The sequence below is a fragment of the Podarcis raffonei genome, chromosome 13, assembly GCF_027172205.1.
Source record: "Podarcis raffonei isolate rPodRaf1 chromosome 13, rPodRaf1.pri, whole genome shotgun sequence".
NCBI classification, from domain to species: domain Eukaryota; kingdom Metazoa; phylum Chordata; class Lepidosauria; order Squamata; family Lacertidae; genus Podarcis; species Podarcis raffonei.
Window position 1 is genome coordinate 53,436,090 of NC_070614.1, and position 27,927 is coordinate 53,464,016.

Consider the following 27,927-nt stretch of genomic DNA (forward strand, 5'->3'; position numbering starts at 1 on the left):
CAATAATAATAATAATAATAGTTTATTATTTGTACCCCGCCCATCTGGCTGGGTCTCCCCAGCCACTCTGGGCGGCTTCCAACAAAGATTAAAAATACATTAAAATGTCACACATTGAAAACTTCCCCAAACAGGGCTGCCTTCAGATGTCTTCTAAATGTCAGTTGTTTATTTCTTTGACATCTGGTGGGAGGGCGTTCCACAGGGCGGGAGCCACCACCAAGAAGACCCTCTGCCTGGTTCCCTGTAGCTTTGCTTCTCGCAATGAGGGAACCGCCAGAAGGCCCTCGGAGCTGCACCTCAGTGTCCGGGCAGAACAATGGGGGTGGAGACGCCCCACTGGCACAGTTCAGGGGCAGGAGGTGCCTGAAGGAGCTGGGCAAAGCCGATGAAAAGACCCTTCCCGCCCCTTCTCTCCCACAGGGGCATGGCTGCCGAGGGGAGGGGAAGCCTGGTGAGCCTGGCCTGCCGCAGTTTTAAATACTTGCCTGTGCCTTTTTAAAGTGGTGTGCCTTTCCACCGTGTTTGCTTATGCGCGAGGTGGGCTAGTATCACAATTAAGGCTGGATGGTGCCCAGTTCAAATCCTGCCCCAGCTGTTCAGTAGGTGAGCCTCTGGGAAAACCACTTGCCCCTCTGCTCCCTGTTTCCATCAGACACCGTACTTTTCGCACCATAAGACACACCTAGTTTTTAGAGGAGGAAAACAAGAAAAAAAAATATTCTGAATCAAATGTTCAAGAGGAAGGAGGAGGAAGGATTAGGCTAACGAGCTGCCGATCTGTCCACCCCTTTGGGGAAGCTGGATCGTCTGGCCGCCTAAGAGTTTGGATTTGATATCCCGCTTTATCACTACTTGAAGGAGTCTCAAAGGGGCTAACATTCTCCTTTCCCTTCCTCCCCCACAACAAACACTCTGTGAGGTGAGTGGGGCTGAGAGACTTCAGAGAAGTGTGACAGGCCCAAGGTCACCCAGCAGCTGCAGGTGGAGGAGCGGGGAAGCGAACCCGGTTCACCAGATTACGAGTCTACTGCTCTTGACCACTACACCAACGCCTAGCAGCGTTGTCCCTGCTGGGGGGATCGGAGGAGGTGGGCAAGATGAAGCGACACTCTTCAGCGAAGTGAGAGGAGGAAAGGAAGCCCTTACGGAGCCCCTTCCTTTCCTCCTCCCGCTTCGCTGAAGAGGTGCTGCACTGCTCTGTTGAACCCAGCAGAGCAAGAGGGAGCGCTGCGCTGCGCCTCTTGGTCTGCTGGCTTCCCAGCGAAGCAGGATGAGGGACGGAAGGGGCTCCGTAAGGGCTCCCGTCCGTCCCTCATCGTGCATCGCTGTGAAGGCATCAGAACAAGAGTCATTGCGCAGCGATCCCTCTCGCTGTTCTGGCTTCGGGGATAGCTGCGCAGCCTGCATTTGCTCCATAAGATGCACACACATTTCCCCTTACTTTTAAGGAGGGAAAAAGTGCATCTTACAGAGCGAAAAGAGGGACGCGGGTGGCGCTGTGGGTTAAACCACAGAGCCTAGGACTTGCTGATCAGAAGGTCGGCGGTTCGAATCCCCGCAATGACGGGGTGAGCTCCCGTTGCTCGGTCCCTTCTCCTGCCAACCTAGCAGTTCGAAAGCATGTCAGAGTGCAAGTAGATAAATAGGTATCGCTCCGGTGGGAAGGTAAATGGCGTTTCCGTGCGCTGCTCTGGTTCGCCAGAAGCGGCTTAGTCCTGCTGGCCACACGACCCGGAAGCTGTACGCCGGCTCCCTTGGCCAATAAAGCGAGATGAGCTCCGCAACCCCAGAGTCGGCCATGACTGGACCTAATGGTCAGGGGTCCCTTTACCTTATAGAGTGAAAAATACGGTGTTTATAGATGCTATGGCAGACAAGACAATGCACATCTGTTTACGCAATTGTTACGAAGACCAAGTGGGATGCCTGTGAATGGGGTGGAGGCAGGGGGCAGTCTGTCCTGGCCAGGTTGATGGAGAAGGGGTGTTGTTGTCCCTCCTCTTCCTTAGGGAGGTACCAGGTGGAGAGTGCTGATGACAAGCTCAGTGGTAATGCACCCGAACTTCCTTTCCATGGCAAAGGTTTCAGGTTCAATCCCTAGCACCTCAAAGTTGGACTGGGGAAAATGGCCCCCTTCAAGGGACTGCAGTGTTTTCTCAAACTCCAGCAGTTGTTGGACTTAGTGATGTTTAATTCTCGAGAATAATCTTTTGGAGAATATTCTCGATTAATGACTGTATTCGAGAATTTTCATTTAAAATAGGAGAATATTCATTTTAATGCATTGAAAATGATATAATTACTTGTTCAGATGGCAACCAAAAACTGTACAGATACTTTTATTCAATGGGGCGACGCAGGCAATTCACATTCTTTGATAGGCCTAAATTTGAAATGACATAAAATCAATCATAGGTAAAGGTAAAGGTACCCCTGCCCGTACGGGCCAGTCTTGCCAGACTCTAGGGTTGTGCGCTCATCTCGCTTAAGAGGCCAGGAGCCAGCGCTGTCTGCAGACACTTCTGGGTCACGTGGCCAGCGTGACAAGCTGCATCTGGCGAGCCAGCGCAGCACAGGGAAACGCCGTTTACCTTCCTGCTATAAAGCGGTACCTATTGATCTACTTGCACTTTGACATGCTTTCGAACTGCTAGGTTGGCAGGAGCTGGGACCGAATGACGGGAGCTCACCCCGCCGCGGGGATTCGAACCGCCGACCATACGATCGGCAAGTCCTAGGCGCTGAGGTTTTACCCACAGCGCCACCCGCGTCCCTAATATCAATCATACCGGCTATATAAAAGAGCACAAAAAATTGTAACATTACACATAAAACATTACAGTAGACCTACTGCAAATACAAGTAGTTCTAAAACTGTAGTTGTAGGCCTAAATTTGAAACGACAATATTATAGCATTAAACTTGAAATATTATTACAGTAGGCTCATAGAAGGTCTAAATTTTTATTACAGCTTGACTTATTATTTACTAGTTTTTTTTAAATTTGGGTTGTAAAACTGATTCTTACATTAGAATTTATAGTTTGTGGAGAATATTCTCCGGAGAATTTTCTAGCAGAGAATATTCTCACCTCACACCACTAGTTGGACTACAACTCCCATCATCCCTAGCTAGCAGGACCAGCGGTCAGGGATGATGGGAGTCGTAGTCCGTACCCAAGTCTGAGAAGCATTGCTCTTGAGAGCTGCTTTCCCTAGGAGTAAATCTTACTGAGCTTAGATGGATCAGTTGTCTGAGTAATAAGGCAACTTCTTCCCTATATTCTTAAGCATCAGGTACTGTACCAGGTGTCACTCGAGATCTAAGAAATCAGTGCAGTTTCAGAGTTGGTGGTTAGAATCAGTGCAGCTTTGAAAAGTTCGCTCTGCCAGGGCACAAGACCAGGCAGTGTGTCTGGAGGTCCTGGGTTGCCCAGACGACAAGACCCCCTCTCACTTTTCCCAAAGGAAAAGCAGAGCAAGACATTAGCTTGGCGCAGGAATTGCCAGAAGGAGACTCCATTTCGAATCTTTCCATGACATCTAAATGGCGTCCAGTTGCATCCAAACACAGATAAAAAAACCTGGTCTTTGATCTCAGGAACAGTCACGAGAAATTTGGTTAAGTCCCCCTCGGTTGTCTCCCAAGATAGGCGGAGGACAATCAAATCTTAAGAGGCGTGCAGTGCATAGTGAAAAGACAAAACAACAAAAACACATACTTTAGTAAACTATTGGAAAGTGCCCAGCATTGCCCAGGAATTCTGGGGGTGAGGGGGGGAAATCCTGAGATTTATAAATAGATAATGTAATTTGTTAGTTTCTACGGCTGTGCATGGCACTTACCTGGAAATGATGCCTTATGAGGAACGGCTAAGGGAGCTGGGCATGTTTAGCCTGGAGAAGAGGAGGTTAAGGGGTGATATGATAGCCATGTTCAAATATATAAAAGGATGTCACATAGAGGAGGGAGAAAGGTTGTTTTCTGCTGCTCCAGAGAAGCGGACAGGGAGCAATGGATCCAAACTACAAGAAAGAAGATTCCACCTAAACATTAGGAAGAACTTGCTGACAGTAAGAGCTGTTTGACAGTGGGATTTGCTGCCAAGGAGTGTGGTGGAGTCTCCTTTGGAGGTCTTTAAGCAGAGGCTTGACAACCATATGTCAGGAGTGCTCTGATGGTGTTTCCTGCTTGGCAGGGGGTTGGACTCCATGGCCCTTGGGGTCTATTCCAACTCTATGATTCTATGATTCTAATACCTGGCCAGGATCTGGTCCCGAATCAAACAGATTCCATTACCATGGGGGCCATAGATGAGAGGTCGCCTGACCCTCAGCACTGGACAAATGGGGGCAGTGGTTGGTTTTTCTGGCCTCCCACCCCTAGTCCTGAGGTTAGAGCTCCTCTTCCTACCAAACCAGTGCACAGCCCTATTTTGCTCTAGAAGACTCACTGTTTCCCTCCTAAAAAGTAAGGGGAAATGTGTGTGCGTCTTATGGGGCAAATGCAGGCTGCGCAGCTATCCCAGAAGCCAGAACAGCAAGAGGGATTGCTGCTTTCACTGCGCAGCAATCCCTCTTGCTGTTTTGGCTTCTGAGATTCAGAACATTTTTTTCTTATTTTCCTCCTCCAAAAACTAGGTGCGTCTTGTTGGTCTGGTGCGTCTTATAGAGCGAAAAATACGGTAGTTTATTTTCATATTTGGTTAAAAATCAGTGCAGCCGTGAACGTTCCAGCCCACCATCTTGGTCGATGATAACCTCAGAGGTGTCAAAATCGTTTGGAATCGTCTTGGTTCAAAATGGGTTGGGGCAGTGTCCAAACACTGGTGAGAACAATCTCTCCCGCCTCGTCGCTCCAAGGTTGGCGCCGATATCTCACAAGTCAGAGACGGGGGGACGACAAACCACTTTCCATAATGTGTAGTAGTTTGGGGGGGGACTGCTATTGTTGTAAACAAAAATTGCCCTTTTCCCTTTTGGGGTATCCAAGAGCCCATATAGAGTCCTTACATAGGTTCCCTACTGGTAGAAGAGAATAACAGAGGCCAACCAGAGAATATTGAGAAGCAAAGCAGCTAGTAAGCTTGACCTTTATTGAACTGTTGCAACAGGGTCCTGCTCATCACACGCAGGAGAGAGGAGGGACCCAGAAATATGGCGCGCAAGGCCTTATAAAGACTTTTGAAATTGCCACCCTGTAGATCAAGACCACCCCCAGAAACCTCATACATACATCACAGAAGGGGTGTAACCTAAGACCACCCCTCAGATACATCACACCTACGTCACAGAAAAGGCGGTCTAAAACAGAAATTTGAATGTTGTTTTTCTCCTGTCCTTGTTTATCTCCTGTCTGGCAGGTTACTTGATTGGATTGCTTGGGGAGCCTGGCCAGTCTTTTGTAGTGATAAATACTTAGTTCCTGGGCCAGGTCACAGGCTCACACCCTATTCAAACACAGACATACCCTTAAGGCAGGATTTGTGAAGGAAAAGACAATGGGGAGGCTTTTCCACTTTGACCTTGCAGAGAAAACATTGGGACAGTTTGGGAATCAAAATGGTTCCAGGTTGGTCTTCCTGTGCTGATCTATGTATGTTCTTGGTTGGTATGCTTATGAACATTTAACATACAGTGGTGCCCCGCAAGACGAACGCCTCGCAAGACGGAAAACCCGCTAGACGAAAGGGTTTTCCGTTTTGGAGGCGCTTCGCAAAACGAATTTCCCTATGGGCTTCCTTCGCAAGACGAAAGCCCATAGGGAAATCTCCGGGACAGCGGGGAAGCGCAGCGCATCTTCCCCACTGTCCTCGGACCTCCTCCGAAGGCTGGCGGTGGGGCGGAGAGACCTCCTCCTGCCGCCAGCCTTCGGATGGCTGTCCTGAAGACTTGCGGTGGGAGGAGGGTTTTCCTTCCCACCGCCAACATTCAGAATGCTGTTCTGAATGTTGGCGGTGGGGAGGAAAAACCCTCCTCCCACCGCAAGCCCCGGGAACAGAGGAGAAGCGCTGTGCGCCTTCCCCTCTGTTCCCGTACCTGTCCTGAAGGCTTGCGGTGGGGAGAAAAGCCCTTCTCCGCACCGCCAGCCTGGCAAGCGGTCTCCATAGGAACACATTAATTGATTTTCAATGCATTCCTATGGGAAACCGTGCTTCGCAAGACGAAAAACTCGCAAGAAGAAAAAACTCGCGGAACGAATTAATTTTGTCTTGCGAGGCACCACTGTATATCTAAGACCTCAAAATTCCTATCACAATATTAACGTATGTGGGTCCCTGCAAGGCCTCTGAAACCCTCCTGCCTCTCTCTCGCGCTGCAGGCCCCATGGACGCCCTCCCCAACGGCTTCGCCTCCCTCACTCCCGACTGCGACCTCTGCTCCCTCCCCGGAGTCACAGATGCCACCATCCTCATCAGCAACGTCTGTAGCATCGGGGGCCACGCGGCCGAAGAGCTTTTCCAGGGGCCCCGGGACAAAGACAGGCCTCTGGATCCTTCTGGGATGAGGCTCGAAGGCGACCTGGCCGCCGAAGGCAGCCAAGAGCGGCCCGGTGAAAAGGCCCCCCAGCACAGCCCCCTGAGAGAAGAACACATCACATGTGTACACAGTAAGGAGAGGGGGCCGGAATGCGTGGGTGGGCAAGCAAGCAGATGAAACAGTCCCCTCCTTCTCCCCCCACATGGCAACTTCAAGGCTATTGTCCCTCGACTGTCTTGGACGGTGGTGGTTGCTTCGATCTGGCTTCAGGCCCAGCTGGAGGAGGGGAACAGCCTTGGGGGCTCCGGGGGCCGTGGGGGAGTCCTGTCTGCTTAGTTTCCTTGGGCCTCTTAGCAGCATTCACTACCCTCGGCTATGATACGATATGATAATCTTTATTGTCGTTGTCCCATACAGAACAACGAAATTGAAAATCTGCAGCAGACATTCAGAAACCAACAAGCCTGCTATCCCAGCCTGGTTAGCCCCCTAAAAACTCTGATACCCCATAATTAAATACAATATACTCCCATAGAGACTACCTTAAAAGGTAAAGGGACCCCTGACCATTAGGTCCAGTCGTGACCGACTTTGGGGTTGCGGCGCTCATCTCGCTTTATTGGCCGAGGGAGCCGGCGCACAGCTTCCGGGTCATGTGGCCAGCAGGACTAAGCCGCTTCTGGCGAACCAGAGCAGCGCACGGAAACGCTGTTTCCCTTCCCGCCGGAGTGGTACCTATTTATCTACTTGCACTTTGACGTGCTTTCGAACTGCTAGGTTGGCAGGAGCAGGGACTGAGCAACAGGAGCTCACCCCGTCATTGCGGGGATTCGAACCGCCGACCTTTTGATCGGCAAGTCCTAGGCTCTGTGGTTTAACCCACAGCGCCACCCGCGCCCACAGTAGCAGACTAGCATTAGTTCACCTGTCTTCCCCAAAATATTCTGAATCCCAGAAGCCAGAACAGCAAGAAGGATCTGACTTCTGGAATAGCCTCTTGCTGTTCTGGCTTCTGAGATAGCTACACGCAGCCTCTTCAGTGCAGCGGGATGAAGGTTCCCCCAAGAATCGCGCTCCCTTTAAAGAGTGCACGGAGCGTGTGTGCGGCTCTTTAAAGGGAGCGCTGAGCAGAGCCTCCCGCCTGCATTCGCTCCATAAGATGCACACACATTTCCCCTTACTTTTTAGGAGGGGAAAAGTGTCTCTTATAGAGCGAAAAATACGGTAATATAAAGAACAGGATTGTGTATTTAGGACTTCCCCTGTCCCCATCTGATCTGCTTCCCCAGCAGCTCAATGCCTGCTTTATCATGATATGGTGAAGGTAATAACTTTCCCCCACAAAAAAAGCACGTAGAACTGCAGAAGGAAGCTGGAAGCTGGAAGACCAAAGCGTGCTTTCTCTTTCTCTTTCTCATCCTCCCACTTCCTCCTTCAGCAGAACGTGCTTTCCAAGGCTTGGAAGAGAACCCAAGAACAGGAGGCTCAGTGGCCAAAAGGGGAGAGGGGGGAGTAATCTGGAGGAATGGGAAGAGAGGCAGGAAATGAGGAAGGCATAGAAGGTCAGGGAAGGGGGAGAGTGCAAAAGGGAACACACACACACAATTTCTTTTAAAATGGATGCTTTTAAAATTACACACACACACACAGATACATACACCCTCAGTGGCTTATCTCCTTCCTATCCAAATCACAGATCAAATCTATCTCCATTGACGGAACACTACAGATCACAGCTTCAGGGCTTTTTAGCTTTAAAAAAGGTAAAGGGACCCCTGACCGTTAGGTCCAGTTGCGAATGACTCTGGGGTTGCGGCGCTCATCTCGCTTTACTGGCCGAGGGATCCGGTGTACAGCTTCCGAGTCATGTGGCCGGCATGACTAAGCCGCTTCTGGCGAACCAGAGCAGCGCACGGAAACGCCATTTACCTTCCCACCAGAGCGGTACCTATTTATCTACTTGCAGTTTTGACGTGCTTTCGAACTTCTAGGTGGGCAGGAGCAGGGACCGAGCAACGGGAGCTCACCCCGTCGCGGGGATTCGAACCGCCGACCTTCTGATCGGCAAGCCCTAGGCTCTGTGGTTTAACCCACAGCGCCACCCGCATCCGTGTTTAGCTTTAGCATAATGGAAAAACACAGCTCCAAGGGGCTCGAAATTATTTTCAAGGGATCCCCTGCTAAACAACCAATTCCTGGGTCACCTCTCATGCCCACAGCTGTCTTTGATTGTTTATTGGTGGTTCTGCTCTCCTCAGGTTAAAATAATAATCATCATCATCCTGAAGCTTCATGAGGATCTGTGCCTTGGACCAGGGCTGGATCTGTAGTTTTGTTCCCTGTGCGGACTACAACGTCCGCTCTAATTCGACGGCATGTAAAATGGGACAGCTAAAATGAAGTCCTTTGTGCAACGCAGTCAAACAGTGGAATCCTCTCCCCCAGGAGGCAGAGATCGCCAGCAATGTGGATGGATTTCTATGAGGTCTAGACAAATTCATGGAGGAGGAGAGAGCTATCGATGGCTGCTAGCCAGAATGGCTGCGTCTCTGCCTCCACAGTTGGAGAAAGCAATGCTTCCGAAGGCCAGTTGCTGGAAAACGCAAGAGGGGAGACTTGCTCTTGGGGTCGGATCCTGCCTACAGGTTTCCCACTGGGGCGTCTGGGTGGCCGCTGTGAGAACAGGATGCCAGGCTGAAGGGACCATTGGCCTGATTCAGCAGGGCTCTCACGAAAAACACAAATTAATTTTATTTATCTGTGCCATAAAATGTACACACTGCTGGAAGGTAAAAAAGGAAAACAGCCCGCCAGCAACAGCCCTCAGAATGGTTTACAAAAAAAAGATAAAGCAAATTTATTGATAAGAAAATTGAGCAACGATAATTTAAGATCAACGCACACAGAAAGTAATTGAATCACAAATCTACAATAATAGAATATGGTGTCGGGATTTGGAATTCAAGAGGTTCAGTTTTAATTCTGCGGGATATGACCTCATAGTGGGACATTCACACACACACACACACACACACACACACACAGCCCTGTCTCCCATCCACAGAGAGCGTTGTTGTTGTTGTTGTTTAGTCGTTTAGTCGTGTCCGCCTCTTCGTGACCCCCTGGACCAGAGCACGCCAGGCACTCCTGTCTTCCACTGCCTCCCGCAGTTTGGTCAAACTCATGCTGGTAGCTTCCAGAACACTGTCCCACCATCTCGTCCTCCATCGTCCCCTTCTCCTTCTGCCCTCCATCTTTCCCAACATCAGGGTCTTTTCCAGGGAGTCTTCTCATGAGGTGGCCAAAGTCTTGGAGCCTCAGCTTCAGGACCTGTCCTTCCAGTGAGCACTCAGGGCTGAATTCCTTCAGAATGGAGAGGTTTGATCTTCTTGCAGTCCATGGGACTCTCAAGAGTCTCCTCCAGCACCACAATTCAAAAGCATCCATTCTTCGGCCATCAGCCTTCTTTATGGTCCAGCTCTCCCTTCCATACATCACTACTGGGGAAACCAGAGCTTTTTACTATACGGACCTTTGTTGGCAAGGTGACAGAGAGCCCACTTCCTTTTAATATTGAAAACTGGCTTCTGCATCTCCAGGCTATTCTCAGGGGCGCCCAAGCAGTGTCCATCCATCCCTCCCACAATAAACTCTGTGGCTTGGCCTCCCTTAAGCCTGCCAGGCTCCCGTGGCTTCAGGTTTCTCCTCCTGTCCTTTCTGCCAGACATCCTAGACGAGTTCCTGCAGACGTACGGCAGCCTCATCCCCATCAGCGTGGACGAAGTCGTGGAAAAGCTAGAGGACATCTTCCAGCAGGAGTTCTCTACGCCCCAGAGGTAGGGCCTCTCTTCCCGCTCGCAGGAATTCGACTCCTTCCCCTTCCACTCTGTCTCCAGATGTGCTGGTCCTGGGGGGGGGGTTACCGTGAGGCGTGGTCAAAGTCCGGTCCTGGGCCGAGGGTCTGGAGACAGTCCACAAAGGGCAAAGCGGGGTCCGAAGCAAGAAGCCGGGCGTGGTCGGGAACTCCGGGAAAACAGGTCTGGGTGCTGGCAGAAACAGGTTTCCAACGTCGTTGCTCCCGCAACCTGGGACTGGGCGGACTGGCCTTTATCTCCTCTCAGGCCAGGGGCGGTCCCGGCCCACCGGTGACCCGCCTCTCCTGGCCTGGAGGCGAGCAGTCCTCCTGAGAGAACCCAGTTCCCTCCGCCTCTCTGCCCTGAGCCTCTGCAGCTCAGGAGAGGCTGGAGGGTTACTGGACCCAGGGGCAGCTTCACCTTGCCCTGACAGGGCTGGGAGAGGCACACCTGCAGGCAGTGGATCCTCAGTCACCTCCGGAGCCAGAGTGGATGCATCTGGTGTCTGCTCCTGAGGATCCGGCACAGGTGCAGGCCCTTCAGACTCAAGCCCCTGCCCCAGCTCAGCTGGCCCTGGAGGCGGGGACTCCTGTGCAGGCTGGGACTCCTCAGGTTCAGCCTCTGAATCCGATTCCTGGGCCATCACACCAGGCAGAGGAGTGCCAGAGAGAGCAGGCTGAGGGCTCCCCGTCTCCAGAAATCGAGGCTCCACATGGCTTTAAAGCTGAGTGTGAGGAGCTCGATCAGGAGGCCTGGGCTGTTTCTTTCAGGCCTGGGGCTAATGTGGGACCTGATGCCCAGGGCTTAGTAATTTTACCGCCCCGACTTCCTGGAGTGGCTTCGGTTAAGACTCTGCTTTGTTTACAACGTGACTGCATCTTACGGGCGTTTGGTTCCAAGGGTTAGGGTGCACACAGGAATATTGCATACAGTGGTACCTTGGTTCTCGAACTTAATCCGCCCCGGAAGTCCGTTCCAAAACCAAAGCGTTCCAAAACCAAGGCACGCTTTCCCATAGAATGCAACGCAAAACGGATCAATCCGTTCCAGGCTTTTAAAAACAGCCCCTAAAACAGCAGTTCAGCATGAATTTTACTATCTAACAAGACCGTTGATCCATAAAGTGAAAGCAATAATCAATGCACTGTACAGTGGTACCTCGGGTTACATACACTTTCTGGTTACAGACTCCGCTAACCCAGAAATAGTACCTCGGGTTAAGAATTTTGCTTCAGGATAAGAACAGAAATTGTGCTCTGGTGGCGCGGCGGCAGCGGGAGGTTCCATTAGCTGAAGTGGTGCAGTTTCAGGTTAACAATGGACAGTAAGAACAGTTTCAGGTTAACAATGGACCTCCGGAACAAATTAAGTATTTAACCCGAGGTACCACTGTACTATAAAATGAATAAGGCTGTATTGTAGATGATAAAAATTAAAACTAATTTTTTTTCTTACCTGCACTGATAATAGTCATTGTTTGGTTGGGGGGGGGGCTTTTATCCGTTTCCGCAGTCACACAATCAGTCAATCAGTAGCTGAACTGGGTTCCACACAGTCACAACAACAAATTATCCGGAAAAGCCTCAAAAACAAAAACGCAAAATAAATAGCAAAAACAAAAGCGCCAAACTTGGTCCGTTCCGGAAGTCCGTTTGACTTCTGAAATGTTCAGAAACCAAGGCGCGGCTTCTGATTGGTGCAGGCACCCCGAAACAATAGCTGACAGCCGCATTGGACGTTCGGCTTCCGAGAAACGTTCACAAACCGGAACACTTCCTTCCTGGTTTTCAGTGTTTGGGAACCAAGGCGTTTGAGTATCAAGGCGTTTGAGAACCAAGGTTCCACTGTATACCCAAATTCTTGGAGTTGTCCCCCGTGGCATTTTTGTTCTCACGGTGATCCCTCCTCTGGATCTCTCGGACCCTGCAGGAAAGGCATGGTCAACCAGCTGATCCAGTCCTACCAGCGCTTGCCGGGCAATGCCATGGTTCGGACCTTCCGGGTCACTTATAAGCGCCACGTGGTCACCATGGACGACCTGCAGACCCTCTACGGGCCCAACTGGCTCAACGACCAGGTAGGCTGCGGAGGTGAACGGGGCAAGGGAGGGAAAACTTGCATGGCTGGGAGGTGGGGGTTTTTTTGGGGGGGTGAGAAAGGTGACTGGCTGGAGGTGGTGCAGTTAGGAGAGCTGGCGTGATGAGACTGCCAAGCGATGGAAATGGCTGTAAATCAGGGGGTTCCCTGCCTTGTTTCTCCATTTGCAAAATGGGGGTGACTTTTCAGATCTTCCCTGCCGGGTTGCTGGGACCAGTGTACAGTAAGCCGAGTCCTGTGTCCGGTTCTGGGCACCCCAGTTTATGAAGGGTATTCCCCCCCCCCATTTTTTTTTATTAATTTTCAACATTTATCACAAACATATATAACACACAAAAAGAAACAATACTAAAGAAAACAAAGTAATAGACTTATTATTTCTGATACCCAATTTAACTTTCGTTGTTACCTGACTTCCCCAAACCCCCCCCTAACTGAATTTCATTGAATCACTTTGTAACAGCTCTCCAAATTATATATCTCATAAAATTAACTCCTTCAATTTACTATCCTCTTCTCTTTTCTTAATAATCTTAATAATCTAGTCCCTGATCTTTTACAATAAATAAATAAATAAATAAATTATTATTGTTATTATTATTATTCAGCAGGGGGCCGGTCCACTGTCCCTCAGACCTTGTGGGGGGCCAGACTATATTAGGGGGGGAATGAGAGAATTCCTATGCCCCACAAATAACCCAGAGATGCATTTTTAAATAAAAGGACACATTCTACTCGTGTAGAAACACACTGATTCCCGGACCATCCGCGGACCAGATTTAGAAGGCGATTGGGCCGGATCCAGGCCCCAGGACTTAGTTTGCCTACCCCTGCCCTGATCTGTAGGAACTCTGATACAGGCAATATGGCAGCCCTCTCCCAACCAGTTGTTCAGTGAACCCCCAATTAGAAAGGACTTTTACGAACAAATTCGTAACATAGCTTATATTGGGTACTTTTACACAACACACAAAGAGTCATAAAACATCCTCCATCAAGGAAGTTCGCCGAACATGTGAAATGTCTGACTCCACACTGGTATCAGCTTATATAATGGTAAAGGGACCCCTGACCGTTAGGTCCAGTCGTGGCAGACACTGGGGTTGCGGCACTCATCTCGCTTTATTGGCCGAGGGAGCCGGCGTACAGCTTCCAGGTCATGTGGCCAGCAGGACTAAGCCACTTCTGGCGAACCAGAGCAGCGCACGGAAACGCCATTTACCTTCCTGCCAGAGTGGTACCTATTTATCTACTTGTACTTTGACGTGCTTTCGAACTGCTAGGTTGGCAGGAGCAGGGACCGAGCAACGGGAGCTCAACCCGTCGCAGGGATTCAAACCGCCGACCTTCTGATCAGCAAGTCCTAGGCTCAGTGGTTTAACCCACAGTGCCACCCGCGTCCCTCTATCAGCTTATATGGTGTGCCCCAAAACATTTGGTCTTGACTGTCGCACTTTAACCCCCATCGCCTTGGCAACCAGGCCTTCAGTAGGGGCTGTTGACAGTCAAGTCCCTTTTCCTACTTCCCTATCAAAGATCTTCGAGGAGAGATGCAGTATGATCCCCCCGATGTTCACTCCAGAGCAGAAATAGCAAAACACCCTGGCTGGCCTTCTTGCTTGCGCCTCTCTTGAGGTCAGATCAGGAGAAATAAGGAACGCAGCGTAGGAGGGGAGGCAGGAGAGCCACAAAACGCAGAAACACCAAAACCAGGCCGCATACATTCTACGTGGAAGGTTAAAAGCGATCAACGCTGAAACAAAACCTGTATCGAGAATTCAATAATCAAATTCCAGATTTTTTTACATCCCTGTGAATGGACGTATAAATGCTATCTGGCATGATAAATCTGGAGGGTGGAGCCTAGCAAGGGGTCCTGCCGTTTCCTTTGAGGAGGAGATGGAGGAGATTAAAGAAATCTTGTCTGGTTTACTTCCCCCCCCCTTTCCCCTCCCTCCCCACTCCAGCCCTCCCCGCCCCCGTCAGGCCTTCCTTCTTCATATCTTTATCCATGTACACAGTCTGTTCATTTGAGCTTGTATGTTAGGCTTGGCTTCCTCTCTTTCTATCCAGTTCCTGTAAAATGCCCATTTATTTGTGATTCTTTGGCATTTATTTTCCCATCTATCCTCTACCACTATCTGTGCGAATATTTCTGATTGTACGTATTCAAAAACATAATCATTCCATTTTTCCATATTCCATTTGGCCTTTTCTTTCCATCCAAAAGCAGTAACTACCATTCCAGCTAGAATCATAATCTTGTACAACGCTTGCTTATTACTCTTTACTTTGTTATTTCCCAGTATTCCCGAAAATAACAAATCCCTATTAACTTCTATGTTTATTTGAAACGGTCCAGAAATTACCTTTATAATCTTTTGCCAATATTCCTTAACCAGATTACATTCCCACCACATGTGTGAATTTAGTCCTTTTTCCTGGCCGCAAAGAAATCTTGTCTGTTGACCCCTAACCTATTTGCCTCCTTTTTTTCTGGGCAGGTAATGAACATGTATGGGGACCTCGTGATGGACACAGTGCCAGACAAGGTGAGCATCGCTGTTAACCTCCCAGTGATCTTCGAGCGAAGGGAGGCATATAACTTTAATAATAATAATAATAATAATTTTTCACTTATGGGGGGGTTAAAGACAGTGTGGAGACCCATAGAGGGAGCGAACAGGCCCTTCGCCATGTGTTCATAAGAAGAGCCCCACCGGATCAGGCCTGTGGCCTGTCTAGTCTAGGATCCTGTTCTCACAGTGGCCAACCAGGCGATGCCTGAAAGGGAAGCCTTACATGCAGGAACAGTGGTGCTCTCCCTGCTTGCGATTCCCAGTGTAGGGATATCATGGAGTGAAGAGTGAGGCCCGGAGGGAGCACACTTCCCCACCAGCAGGCAACCAGTCTGCCTGCACGTGTGACCCTGGGGTGCAGGGTACATCCCCCCCTCGGACAAGCCACAGCTGTCTGGAACATCGTCCCCTTTTGACCTTTTGCGGTCTCAGCAGTCAGCGGTGTCCTGTCTGTAACCTTTGTCCCTGAGACCTTTTGCCTCCTTCGTCATACACTGTGCAAGGGGGAAATGACGCTGTGGAAACAGGTGCCAAAATAGCTTTGTACCACCCCACGATCTCGGGACTGAGGATGTGTAAAGGTCACAGCCCAAAATGTATCTGCCTAGCTTGCATATTTGTCTCAATAAAAGGAGACTCCACAGGAATGTCAGCAGCTCGCTTCAGCCCACCTGTGCGCAGCTCACATGATGATCAACACCTGTCTTGGGCCTTCACAGTGTGGAGGGAGCGAACAGGCCCTTCGCCATGTGTTCATAAGAAGAGCCCTGCTGGATCAGGCCCATGGCCTGTCTAGTCCAGCATCCTGTTCTCACAGTGGCCAACCAGACGATGCCTGAAAGGGAAGCCTTACATTCAGGAACTGTGGTTCTTTCCATGCTTGCAATTCCCAGGACCTGCTATTCAGGGGCGTTTACTGCCTCCGACAGGACACAGCCATTGCAGCTGGTTATTATTTATTAAATTTGTACAACCGCCCCTTCACCCATACATCTCAGGGGAGTTTACAACAAAATTACAAAAAGTGCGATGAAATGATAGCCTCGTCCCCTGTGATTTTGTCCAATTAAAACCACCCAAGCTGGTGGCCGTCGCGGCCTCCTGTAGGAGAAGGTCGCAGTTTGTTCCTTACTGAAGTAGCCCCGTGCTGAGCTAGGCACAGACCAAGAGAAAGGGAGCTTCGTTCTTCCAGCAGGTGAGGGTGACCTGACCCCCCTGGCGACTCACGCTAGCAGCAGCACTCACCTCATCCTCTTTGTGGCCATGAGAAAGGAGGACGACGACAGGGACAGACTAAAAGAGGCGAGTGGAGAAAGGCCGGCCCCGTGGGATTATACAAGGTGCCATCCTGCACTAAAAAGAGGGTGCTGGATCTGGAAAGGTTGCAGGCGGTTTGAGCCGATGGACCCGAGCGGCTGTCATTTTCCCTTATCACCACTTGGTGGTGCTCGTGGAACGGTCACCAACCTGCCGCAGCCTTTGCAAACCTCTTTATTATTATTTACAGTATCTACTGTATTTTTCGCTCTATAAGATGCACCAGACCACAAGACGCACCTAGTTTGTGGAGGAGGAAAACAAGAAAAAAAATATTCTGAATCTCAGAAGCCAGAACAACAAGAGGGATCTTTGTGCAGTGAAAGCAGCAATTCCTCTTGCCGTTCTGGCTTCTGTGATAGCCGCGCAGCTTGCATTCACCCCATAAGACACACACACATTTCCCCTTACTTTTTAGGAGGGAAAAAGTGAGTCTTATAGAACAAAAAATAAGGTACATTCATATGCAGGCAGCAACCTTTTTAGGCGTGTCCGATATGTGCACAACTGCTCGCAAGCACATTGCACTGAACCCAGAAGTGAGAGAGGTTCCGGAACGTGACCCCCAAGCAAATCGGTCGCTACCTGCCCCACCTTTTTCTCAAAGGAGCTCAAAGCGATGTACAGTGGTACCTCAGGTTACATACGCTTCAGGTTACAGACTCCGCTTACCCAGAAATATTACTTCGGGTTAAGAACTTTGTTTCAGGGTGAGAACAGAAATCGTGCTCCGACGGCGCGGCGGCAGCGGGAGGCCCCATTAGCTATGCGACGGTCACCTCCAGGCTCGACTACTGCAATTCGCTCTAAGCGCGGCTGCCCTTGAAGCTGTCCCAGAAACTCCAGCGGGTGCAGAATGCTGCAGCGAGGCTCCTTACAGGGTCCTTGCCGCGGGATCACATTCACCCAGTGCTTTTCCAGCTGCACTGGCTTCCGGTGGAGTACAGGGTCAGGTTCAAGGTGCTGGTTTTGACCTTTAAAGCCCTCCACAGCCTAGGACCCTCGTACCTACGGGACCCCCTCTCCCGGTCTGCCCCACGGAGAGCCTCAAGGTCCATAAATAGCAACACCCTACTGGTCCCAAGCCCTAAGGAAGTTAGATTAGCCTCAACCAGAGCCAGGGCCTTTTCAACAGTGGCCCCCGCCTGGTGGAACGCTCTGCCTCATGAGACCAGGGCCCTGCAGGATCTGATCTCTTTCCGCAGGGCCTGTAAGACAGAGTTGTTCCGCCTGGCCTTTGGCTTGGAGCCAATTTGATTCCCTCCCTCCCTCTCTTTCTTTTTTCTTTTCCTTTCTCCTCCCGCGATGAGGCTACATTTTAATGTTTCAATATTTTAATGTTGTATTTTAATTTTGTTTTTAAGTTGTATTCATTCAACTTGTTTTTATTATTGCTTGTTAGCCGCCCTGAGCCCGGCCTTGGCTGGGGAGGGCGGGGTATAAATAAAAATTATCATTATTATTATTAAAGTGGTGCTTCAGGTTAAGAACAGTTTCAGGTTAAGAACGGACCTCCGGAACGAATTAAGTACGTAACCAGAGGTAGCACTTGTACATGGTTCTCCTCCATTTAATTCCCGCAAGAACCCTGTGGGATAAGTTAGGCTGTGAGAGGAAGCGACTGGCCCAAGGTGACCCAGTGAGCTTCGCGGCTGAGTGGGAATTTGAACCCTGGTCTCCCAAGTCCTAGCCTCCTAACTGCTACTTGGCGCTACTGCCTCTGGGCCGCGAGAGTGCCAGATTGGCACGGGATTGTATACGCACTATCAATGACGGATCTAGCAGGTTGGTCCAACTTGGGGGTGACACCACCCTCTTCCTGCTGCTTTGACTTGCTTCCTGTCTTGACGCTTCCCTCCCCTCCAGACCTACAACGTGCTGCTTCTTTCGTTGACCCAAAGCCACTTGTTTTCTCTTCCACCAGGTTCATTTCTTCAACAGTTTTTTCTACGATAAGCTACGAACCAAGGGGTATGAGGGAGTCAAGCGCTGGACCAAAAACGTGAGTGGCTTCCAAGAATTCTCTACTCCGGTGCTTTTCGCAGGGTGGAGGAGCAGAGAGCAAAAGGCGGGGTGCACATTTATTTATTTTTTAGTAAAACACAACAAATAAATTATACACCACTCGATTTAGGCAGGGTGGAGGGCCTCAGAGGGGTTTACGAAGAGAATGAAACAATAAAATCACCAGTAAGAAGAGTAAAAGCAACCATTGAAATGTTCAAAAGATTAAATCAGCAATAGACTAAAAGGAGAATAGAAAATACACCCATAATCTAAGCGACTGGGTGGGCCAAACTGGCAGGAGATAAAGGGAGTTGGCTACCCAAAATTGACAAATACTGAGCTAGGGAAGGGCCATAGATTGGTGGTAGAGTTGCCTTGCAAGCAGAAGGTCCTGGGTTCAACTCCTGGCATCATCTTCGGGTATGGCTGGGAGGGACTCCTGCCTGAAATCCGGCAGAGCCACTATTGAGATAGTGTCAGGAGTGAGCCGGCAGCAAATAACACTGTTCAAGTTGAAACTGCTGCCTTATTAGCAAGAACACAATTTGCACGGACTTGGCTGAGCGGCAGGCCTTATGAACACAGCTGCTCACCCCTGGTAGGTCTTGCCCCATGGATCAATTGCTGAGACTGAAATCCCCCACCTTCCCCACGGCTGCCTCAGTCCCCTCCTCTCCAGGGGGATAGGTAAAGGTAAAGGGACCCCTGACCGTTAGGTCCAGTCGTGACCAACTCTGGGGTTGCGGCGCTCATCTCGCTTTATTGGCTGAGGGAGCCGGCGTACAGCTTCCGGGTCATGTGGCCAGCATGACTAAGCCGCTTCTGGCGAACCAGAGCAGCGCACGGAAACGCCGTTTACCTTCCCGCCGGAGCAGTGCCTATTTATCTACTTGCACTTTGACGTGCTTTCGAACTGCTAGGTTGGCAGGAGCAGGGACCGAGCAACGGGAGCTCACCCCGTCGCGGGGATTCGAACCGCCAACCTTCTGATCGGCAAGTCCTAGGCTCTTGTTATACAAAAAAAAGCATGCCTAGACATTCCGTTGTGCCCATAACCTAGGTTTAAGGTGCGATTTAGCTCCTAGCTTTCATACCTGTTTCTAACACTGCTCTGATCCTTCTTCGCTTGAGGGTCCCCCAGCTAGTTCCCTCCACCATTTCTCTGCGTCAAACCAATCCATGACAGCTAGGAGTGCAACAGTTTGGTGCTGTTCAAGGCAGCTTCCGGTGTTCCTATGAACCAGTGGTCTGGCTTTCACAAAGGGATCTTCAATCCCCAAAGCGTGCGTCTGAGTAGGACAGAGACAGACCCAGAGTCTGGGACTCTGGAGAGCCCCTGCTGCCAGTCCGTGCTGGCAGCACTGAGCTGGAGGCTCCGAAAATCTGAGGTCGTACGAGGCAACTTCCTGTATTGCCGAACGTCCAAGAGGAGGGAGCGCAGAGGGTTGGACTGGATGACCCTTTGGGATCCCTGGGGGACGGTGGAGGCAGAGGAGAACTTTTTGGGAAGGGGCTGCTGAGTCTGACCCAGTGTGCCTGCCCCTTAACAGGTGGACATCTTAAATATTAAAACCTTAGAATAGCTTCGGAAGTGGATATAGGCTGTAGGGCTAGAAGTAGAAGACAGGGTGTTTCAAAATAGTATTATTTGTAAGTGATAAAGTGGGAAGCTATTTTAAGTATGGTTAAAAAAAAAAGATGGTTATGATATATGTAAACTGCTAAAGATGAAGTAAAATGAAAATCAGATAGGTGGGACTTGGGGAAGCCCACTTAACAATGTTTAGAAAAATAAGGCTATGACAAGAATTTGTTCGTATTGTTTGTCTTTTCTGTCTGTGCTTTTTACTTGTGTAATTTGATTTAAACTGATTTTATAATGAATTGATTTTAGAATGCTGTATTATTTTACTGTTGTTAGCCGCTCTGAGCCCGGCTTCGGCTGGGGAGGGCGGGATATAAAATTATTATTATTATTATTGTTGTTGTTGTTATTAGAATAAATTTTTTTTTGGAAAAACAAACAAACAGGTGGACATCTTCAACAAGGAGCTCCTCCTCATTCCAATCCACCTGGAGGTCCACTGGTCTCTGATCTGCGTGGAAGTGAAGCAGAAGAAAATCACGTACCTGGACTCCCAGCGCACCCTCAACCGGCGGTGCCCCAAGGTAAAGGGCTGGGAGGCCGGGCCATAAGCAAGGACCCCCTTCCCTTCCTCCTCCTCCTCCTCTTCCTCCTCCTCCTCTGGTAGCTCCCACAGTCGCTGTGCATTTGGACCACTTTGAAACTGGGCCGCCACAGCTTCCATCCAAGAGCCAAGGTGTGTGGTGGGGGATCCTTTAATAATAATAATAATAATAATAATAATAATAATAATAATAATAATTTATTATTTATACCCCGCCCATCTGGCTGAGTTTCCCCCGCCACTCTGGGCGGCTCCCAATCAAGTGTTAAAAACAGTACAGCGTTACATATTAAAAACTTCCCTAAACAGGGCTGCCTTCAGATGTCTTCTGAATGTCAGGTAGTTGTTTATCTCTTTGACATCTGATGGGAGGGCGTTCCACAGGGCGGGTGCCACCACCGAGAAGGCCCTCTGTCTGGTACACTGTAGCCTCACTTCTCGCAATGAGGGAACCGCCAGAAGGCCCTCGGCGCTGGATCTCAGTGTCCAGGCTGAATGATGGGGGTGGAGATGCTCCTTCAGGTCTACTGGGCCTTTGAGGCCGTTTAGGGCTTTAAAGGTCAACACCAACACTTTGAATTGTGCTCGGAAACGTACTGGGAGCCAATGTAGGTCTTTCAGGACCGGTGTTATGTGGTTTCCCAGTCCCCAGTCTAGCTGCCGCATTCTGGATTAATTGCAGTTTCCGGGTCACCTTCAAAGGTAGCCCCACGTAGAGCGCGTTGCAGTAGTCCAAGTGGGAGATAACTAGAGCATGCACCACTCTGGCGAGACAGTCCGCGGGCAGGGAGGGTCTCATCCTGCATACCAGGTGGAGCTGGTAGACAGATGCCCTGGACACAGAGTTAACCTGCGCCTCCATGGACAGGGGGCGGGCGGGTGTGGGGGACTCCCTGGTCCTGAATGGGGCAACTGTGCCCCCGAAGGACCAGGTGCGCAGCCTGGGAGTCATTCTGGACTCACCGCTGTCCATGGAGGCGCAGGTCAGTTCTGTGTCCAGGGCAGCTGTCTACCAGCTCCATCTGGTACGCAGGATGAGACCCTCCCTGCCCACAGACTGTCTGGCCAGAGTGGTGCATGCTCTGGTTATCTCCCGCTTGGACTACTGCAATGTGCTCTATGTGGGGCTACCTTTGAAGGTGACCCGGAAACTACAACTAATCCAGAATGCGGCAGCTAGACTGGTGACTAGTAGCGGTCGCTGAGACCACATAACACCGGTCTTGAAAGACCTACACTGGCTCCCAGTACGTTTCCAAGCGGGAGATAACCAGAGCATGCCCCACTCTGGTGAGACTATGGGCAGGGAGGGTCTCATCCTGCGTACCAGATGGAGCTGGTAGATACCTGCCTTGGCTTCAAGGGTAGCAGTGTTGCAAGTGGTTTAATAGTAATAATAATTCTGTTTTTTGTACCCTGCCCATCTGACTGAGTTGCCGCAGCCGCTCTGGGCGGCTTCCAGCATGCGCAAAAACATAATGGGCTTGAGAGGAGGGGGTGAGCTATCCTGCCCTTTAGGAAGGGGGCTGAGAAATGGACCACGCTTCCCAATGTACATGCTCACACTCAAAACCCGCCTGTTTTCCTTGCCCCCCCCCCCCAGCACATCTGCAGATACCTGCAGGCCGAAGCAGACAAGAAGAACCGTCCGGACTTCAGAGACGGGTGGAAAGGGGTTTTTCAGATGGTGAGTAGTATCTCTCCTCTCCATTAGCTCAGTGGAGGGAGCAGAATGCGGCTATGCCCATGCTCCAACCCGCAATAAAAAGGTGAAGGGCCCCCTGACCATTAGGTCCAGTCGTGACCGACTCTGGGGTTGCGGTGGTCATCTCGCTTTACTGGCCGAGGGAGCCGGCGTACAGCTTCCAGGTCATGTGGCCAGCAGGACTGATCCGCTTCTGGCGAACCAGTTCAGCGCACGGAAATGCCGTTTACCTTCCCACTGGAGTGGTACCTATTTATCTACTTGCCCTTTGACGTGCTTTCGAACTGCTAGTTTGGCAGGAGCTGGGACCGAGCAACGGGAGCTCAACCCGTCGCGGGGATTCAAACCACCGACCTTCTGATCGGCAAGTCCTAGGCTCTGTGGTTTAATCCACAGCGCCACCTGCATCCCTTCCAACCCGCAATAACTGGGCCAAAAACGGCTGATTAGCGCAAAGAATGGTGTTACCAGGGTTTGCACCGACACAGAATGCTCTTAAGAGAAATCGGCAGGATTTCCGGTTTATCTGCGAAGGGAAATGGCGACGCGGTGCGAGTCGCCCGTCTAAAAGACGACCGTCACCGGGGTTTTTGAGCTGTGGGGGTGAGTGCCAGGGTTAGACACCCCCCCAAAAAAAGCCCCACGGGTAGTGGGGTGTCGAGGCAGCAAAGGGGGTGAAAAGAGAAACAAACCAGAAGCGGAAGTTGGGGGAAGCCCAGGAGGGGAGGAAGGAATGCGCAGCAAATGTTACGAATATGAGATGCATAGCTGTCAACCGCCCCTTAATTGGTGGGAAAGTCCCTTATCCCAGCGCCGTGTCCCGCTGCTGTCCCTTATTGATGATGTCCCTTAAATTTCCCGGGTTTCAAAGGAAGCAGCTCCTCTCCCTCCCTCCCTGCCGGCCAGGAAGGAGGGAGGCTCCAACTGTGTTGCTTGGCTGCGTTGCTCACCCAATAAGGAGTCTGAGAACGACTGGGGGGTGGAGCTTGCATGCCTTGTGCCAATCAAATCGGCCGTGTTGCCTGGGGACTCGCCTTTGCTCAGCGCTTCCCAGCGGAGAGGTGACGGCGGTTTTCCTTGCTGCATCCCCTTTGCCGGGTTGCTGCGCTGTGGGAACCACCGCTTGAGGCTTCGTTTGGCTGCTGGCTGGGCTTTCTGCCTTTGGCTCGGAGGGGCTCAGAAGTCAAACATACCTGTGCCCTGAAAATCCCTTATTTTGGCTGCTGATCCCTTACTTTTGAGGCTGCTGGTCCCTTATTTTCAAATCTGTAAGTTGACAGCTATGATGAGATGTGTGTGATGAATGAAAAAGAAAAATGAATAAAAAAGAAAGAAAGAAATGGGAAAATCAGGGCGGCAGGTTTTGTACAGGTCTCTCTTGATTTCCAAGCGGTCGAGGGAACCAGTGACCCAGAGCGGGACTGCAAAGCAGACCTCCCTAATAGGAGAGGGATAGTCATTTGGTTCTGCTGTTCTCCCTCCTCGCCCTGACCCGATCTCCCTTTCGTTCCTTCCAGAACATCGCCAGGCAGAACAACGACAGCGACTGCGGCGCTTTCGTCTTGCAGGTGAGGCGGTGGGGGGCGGGCAGGAGGGGTCTTGAGGTTCCCAAAAAGCAACAGACACTTTATGGCTTTCAGAGGGGAAAGATGCCATTTCCCCTAGTCTTATCCATCAGCTGCCCCCGGTCCCCTTGGCCATAGACATTCATGCTGCCCAGGTGGTGGAAATCCAAGTACCGTATTTTTCGCTCTGTAGGACACACTTTTCCCCCTCCAAAAATTAAGGGGAAATGTGTGTGCATCCTATAGAGTGAATGCAGGCTGCACGGCTAAGCCCAAAGCTGGAACAGGGAGACGGAGCGCTGCGTAGCCCTCCGTCTTGCTGTTCTAGCTTGGGGTTAACTGCGCAAAGCCTCCGCAGGGCAGCGGGCTATGAAGGCTGTACGAAGGTGGGGGGAAGGCTGCAACGCCAGTCCCACAAGCTTGGGGGGCAGCGGGAAGGCGCACAACGCCTTTGTGCTGCTCCCTGACCTGGTTTGGAGGCTGGCGGTGGGGGGAAGCAGCACTTCCCCCCACCAGTCCCAAAGAGCAGGTCGAAAGGAACTCCCGCTGGGCTCCGGAGGCTTCAGGTGAACGCACCTTGAACGCACAGAACGCACCTTGTTTTAGAGGGGGAGAACAAGAAAATAATATTTTTTTCCTGTTCTCCCCCTCCTATGGTCCGGTGCGTCCTATAGAGCGAAAAATATGGTAAGCTGAATGCTGGGAAGATTCGGGACAGAGAAAAGAAAGTCCTTCGTCACACAGCACAGCGTTAGACTGTGGAACTCCCTCCCACCGGACGCAGCAATGGCCAGTGACCTAAATGGCTTTAAAGGGAATTAGACAAATTTGTGGTGTGGGGAGGGTTATTGATGGCTGCTAGCCTTCACAGTTGGAGGCACCAATTCTTCCGGGTACCAGTTGCGGGAAACCGCAGGAGCGGGAGAGCAGCTCTTGTGTTCGAATCCTGCTTGCGGGTTTCCCACGATGAGGATGTGGTTGGCCACTGTGAGGATTCTGGACTGGACGGGCCGCTGGCCTGATCCAAGAGCTCTTCTTATGTTCTTATGGCTGCCTAGGCGAAAAGGAAGAAAAGAAAGAATCGAAAATTTTAAACCAGAAAGCATCACAGCCCGGAAGGACAAATTTATAAAGAGCCAGGGCAGCTTCGAAGGGATAGTGAAGTATTGGCTCGCACAGTGGTTTCCTTTACAGATAATAAAGACGTATAAGCCACACACACACACACACACACCATATTTTTCGCTCCATAAGGCGCACCGGACCATAGGGCGCACCTAGTTTTTAGAGGGGGAAATTTAAAAAATATATTTTTTCCCCTCCAGCCCCAAAGAGCAGCGTACAGGCTGCGCGCAACCTCTCCCTGCCGGAGGGGTTGCGCACGGCTATGGCACAAGCCAAGACAGCAAGCGGGATCTATCCCACTCGCTGTCTTGGCTTGTGCTATGGCCGTGCGCAACCCCTCCGGCAGGGAGAGGCTGCGCGGGGCTAAAGCAGCCATAGCCGCGTGCAGCCTCTCCCTGCCGGAGGGACTGCGCGGGGCTATCCCTGAAGCCTTCGGAGCGCAGCGCAAGTTCCCGATGCGCTCCGCAGGCTTCGGGTTCCTTTTGCTGAAGCTGGGAGAGCAAGACTCTCCCGGCTTCAGCGAAAGGAACCTGAAGCCTCCAGAACGCAGCGGGAACTCGCACTGCGCTCTGAAGGCTTCAGGCGGCTATCCCTGAAGCCTGGAGAGCGAGAGGGGTCAGTGCGCACCAACCTCTCTCGCTGTCCAGGCTTCAGCGAAAGCAACGCGAAGCTTCCGGAGCGCGGAGGGAGCGCTCCCTCTGCGCTTTGGAGGCTTCGCATTGCTATCGCTGAAGCCAAGGAGCTGCATTTGCTCCATAGGACACACACACATTTCCCCTTAATTTTTGGAGGGGGAAAAGTGCGTCCTATAGAGCGAAAAATACGGTAGTTTTCTCTACCTGTGAGTTCCATTATTATAGGGAATAAAGGTTCTATATAGCCTTAAATGAGGGAGACATCTGCATAAACTGATGGCACTATGCAGCCATGTGCCTCAATCTTTCTGCAAGAGATAAAACTATGTATATGTTTAAAGAGCAGTCATTCACGCTCTGCCCTTCAGTTACTTTGTGAGATATCTTTTCAGGATAGGAGGTGATTTATTTTCTCTCTGAAGGGCATTTTACCTTTTATAAAGACCCTGTGTAGAAGGGCACTACCAAACCATGCAGTAATCTCGTCTGATCTTACATATAAGATCTGCTTTCACCCCACCCCGGTTGATAATGCTTTCTCTGTTGCATCTGTTGTCTGTGTGAGATGATCAGACTCATGCAGTTTTCCTCTTAATTCCTATACGGAAGTACCTTTCTTGCTGGGATATTCGGACATGTCAAGTAAAGTGGTACCTCAGGTTAAGTACTTAATTCGTTCCGGAGGTCCGTTCTTAACCTGAAACTGTTCTTAACCTGAAGCACCACTTTAGCTAATGGGGCCTCCTGCTGCTGCCGCACCACCAGAGCACGATTTCTGTTCTCATCCTGAAGCAAAGTTCTTAAGCCGAGGTACTATTTCTGGGTTAGCGGAGTCTTTAACCTGAAGCGTATGTAACCTGAGGTACCACTGTAACTCGTCCTTTTCAAAAACCAAGCGCTTCTTTCAAAAGTATGATCCGGAGACTTGGGTCTTGAAAGGCAGCCAAGCAGCCACCTTAAAACCTTCCACACCACGGCTGTGTTTTCTCTGTTAGCAAGAGTCTATAAAGCTACGACAAATCATTATGTGAAGGCCTCCGAGGTTAAAAGGGAGTCCTCTTGCCCATGAAGGTTGGGAACCGCTTTTCTAAGTGTTTCTGCTGCAAAAACACCCCATGCATTTAATTAAATCTACATCCCACCGTTTTTCTCCAAAGAGAGCCAGTGTGGTGTAGTGGTTAAGACTCATAATCTGGTGAACCGGGTTCGCTTCCCTGCTCCTCCACATGCAGCTGCTGGGTGACCTTGGGCTAGTCAGACTTCTCTAAAGTCTCTCAGCCCCACTCACCTCACAGAGAGTTTGCTGTGGGGGAGGAAGGGAAAGGAGATTGTTGGCCGCTTTGAGACTCCTTCGGGTAGTGATAAAGTGGGATATCAAATCCAAACTCGTCTTCTTCCAAAGGAGCCCAGGGTGGCATGGGGTAGGTTGGCAGCTGTGCATGTCTGCGTACACACACTGCTTTTCAGGTGAACGTCATAAAGGTGGCTTTAAAGCCCTCAACGGCCTCAAATGCCCAGTAGACCTGAAGGAGCGTCTCCACCCCCATCGTCTAGCCCGGACACTGAGGTCCAGCTCCGAGGGCCTTCTGGCGGTTCCCTCATTGTGAGAAGTGAGGTTACAGGGAACCCGGCAGAGGGCCTTCTTGGTAGTGGCGCCCTCCCTGTGGAACACCCTCCCTTCAGATGTCAAGGAAATAAACAACTACCTGACTTTTAGAAGACATCTGAAGGCAGCCCTATTTAGGGAAGCTTTTAATGTTTGATGCTTTATCGTGTTTGTAATATTCTGTTGGTAGCCGCCCAGAGTGGCTGGGCTGCGGAAGCCCAGCCAGATGGGCGGGGTATAAATAATTATTTTTTATTTTATTTATTATTATTATTATTATCATCATCATTATTAAATGCAAATCATTCAGGCAAATAAGCATCATCAAATTTGCAGCCAGAAAGCAGGATTTCCCCCTTCCCACATATAAAAGAGAGCGTGGTCAGGAGGCAACCTCTGTTTGCAGCAACAGCAGCTCCCGTCTGGCAAGATTTTACAGTGGTACCTCAGGTTACAGACGCTTCAGGTTACAGACTTTGCTAACCCAGAAATAGTACCTCGGGTTAAGAACTTTGCTTCAGGATGAGAACAGAAATCGTGCTGCAGCAGCGCAGCGGCAGCAGGAGGCCCCATTAGCTAAAGTGGTGCTTCAGGTTAAGAACAGTTTCAGGTTAAGAACAGACCTCCAGAATGAATTAAGTTCTTAACCCGAGGTACCACTGTACTTCTAAACAACAGGCTTCAAAACGCTTGCGTGGTCAGTCCAGGCCTGGCGGAATCTCAGAAGTCATTTTCTGGGGGTGGGGTGGGTGTCCGGGCGGCAGGA

At 50.6% G+C, this 27,927-nt stretch overlaps 1 protein-coding gene across 1 annotated transcript in view; it reads left to right on the forward strand.

Moving 5' to 3' along the window:
- Window positions 1-27,927, forward strand: part of SENP3 (SUMO specific peptidase 3) — a 36,123-nt gene that overhangs the window by 6,200 nt on the left and 1,996 nt on the right. The window contains exons 3-10 of the mRNA XM_053362214.1: window positions 6,325-6,612; window positions 10,207-10,318; window positions 12,266-12,413; window positions 14,938-14,985; window positions 18,254-18,331; window positions 20,368-20,505; window positions 22,129-22,212; window positions 23,748-23,798. Of these exons, the coding sequence (XP_053218189.1) occupies window positions 6,325-6,612; window positions 10,207-10,318; window positions 12,266-12,413; window positions 14,938-14,985; window positions 18,254-18,331; window positions 20,368-20,505; window positions 22,129-22,212; window positions 23,748-23,798 (947 nt within the window). The remainder of the gene's footprint in view (window positions 1-6,324; window positions 6,613-10,206; window positions 10,319-12,265; window positions 12,414-14,937; window positions 14,986-18,253; window positions 18,332-20,367; window positions 20,506-22,128; window positions 22,213-23,747; window positions 23,799-27,927) is intronic.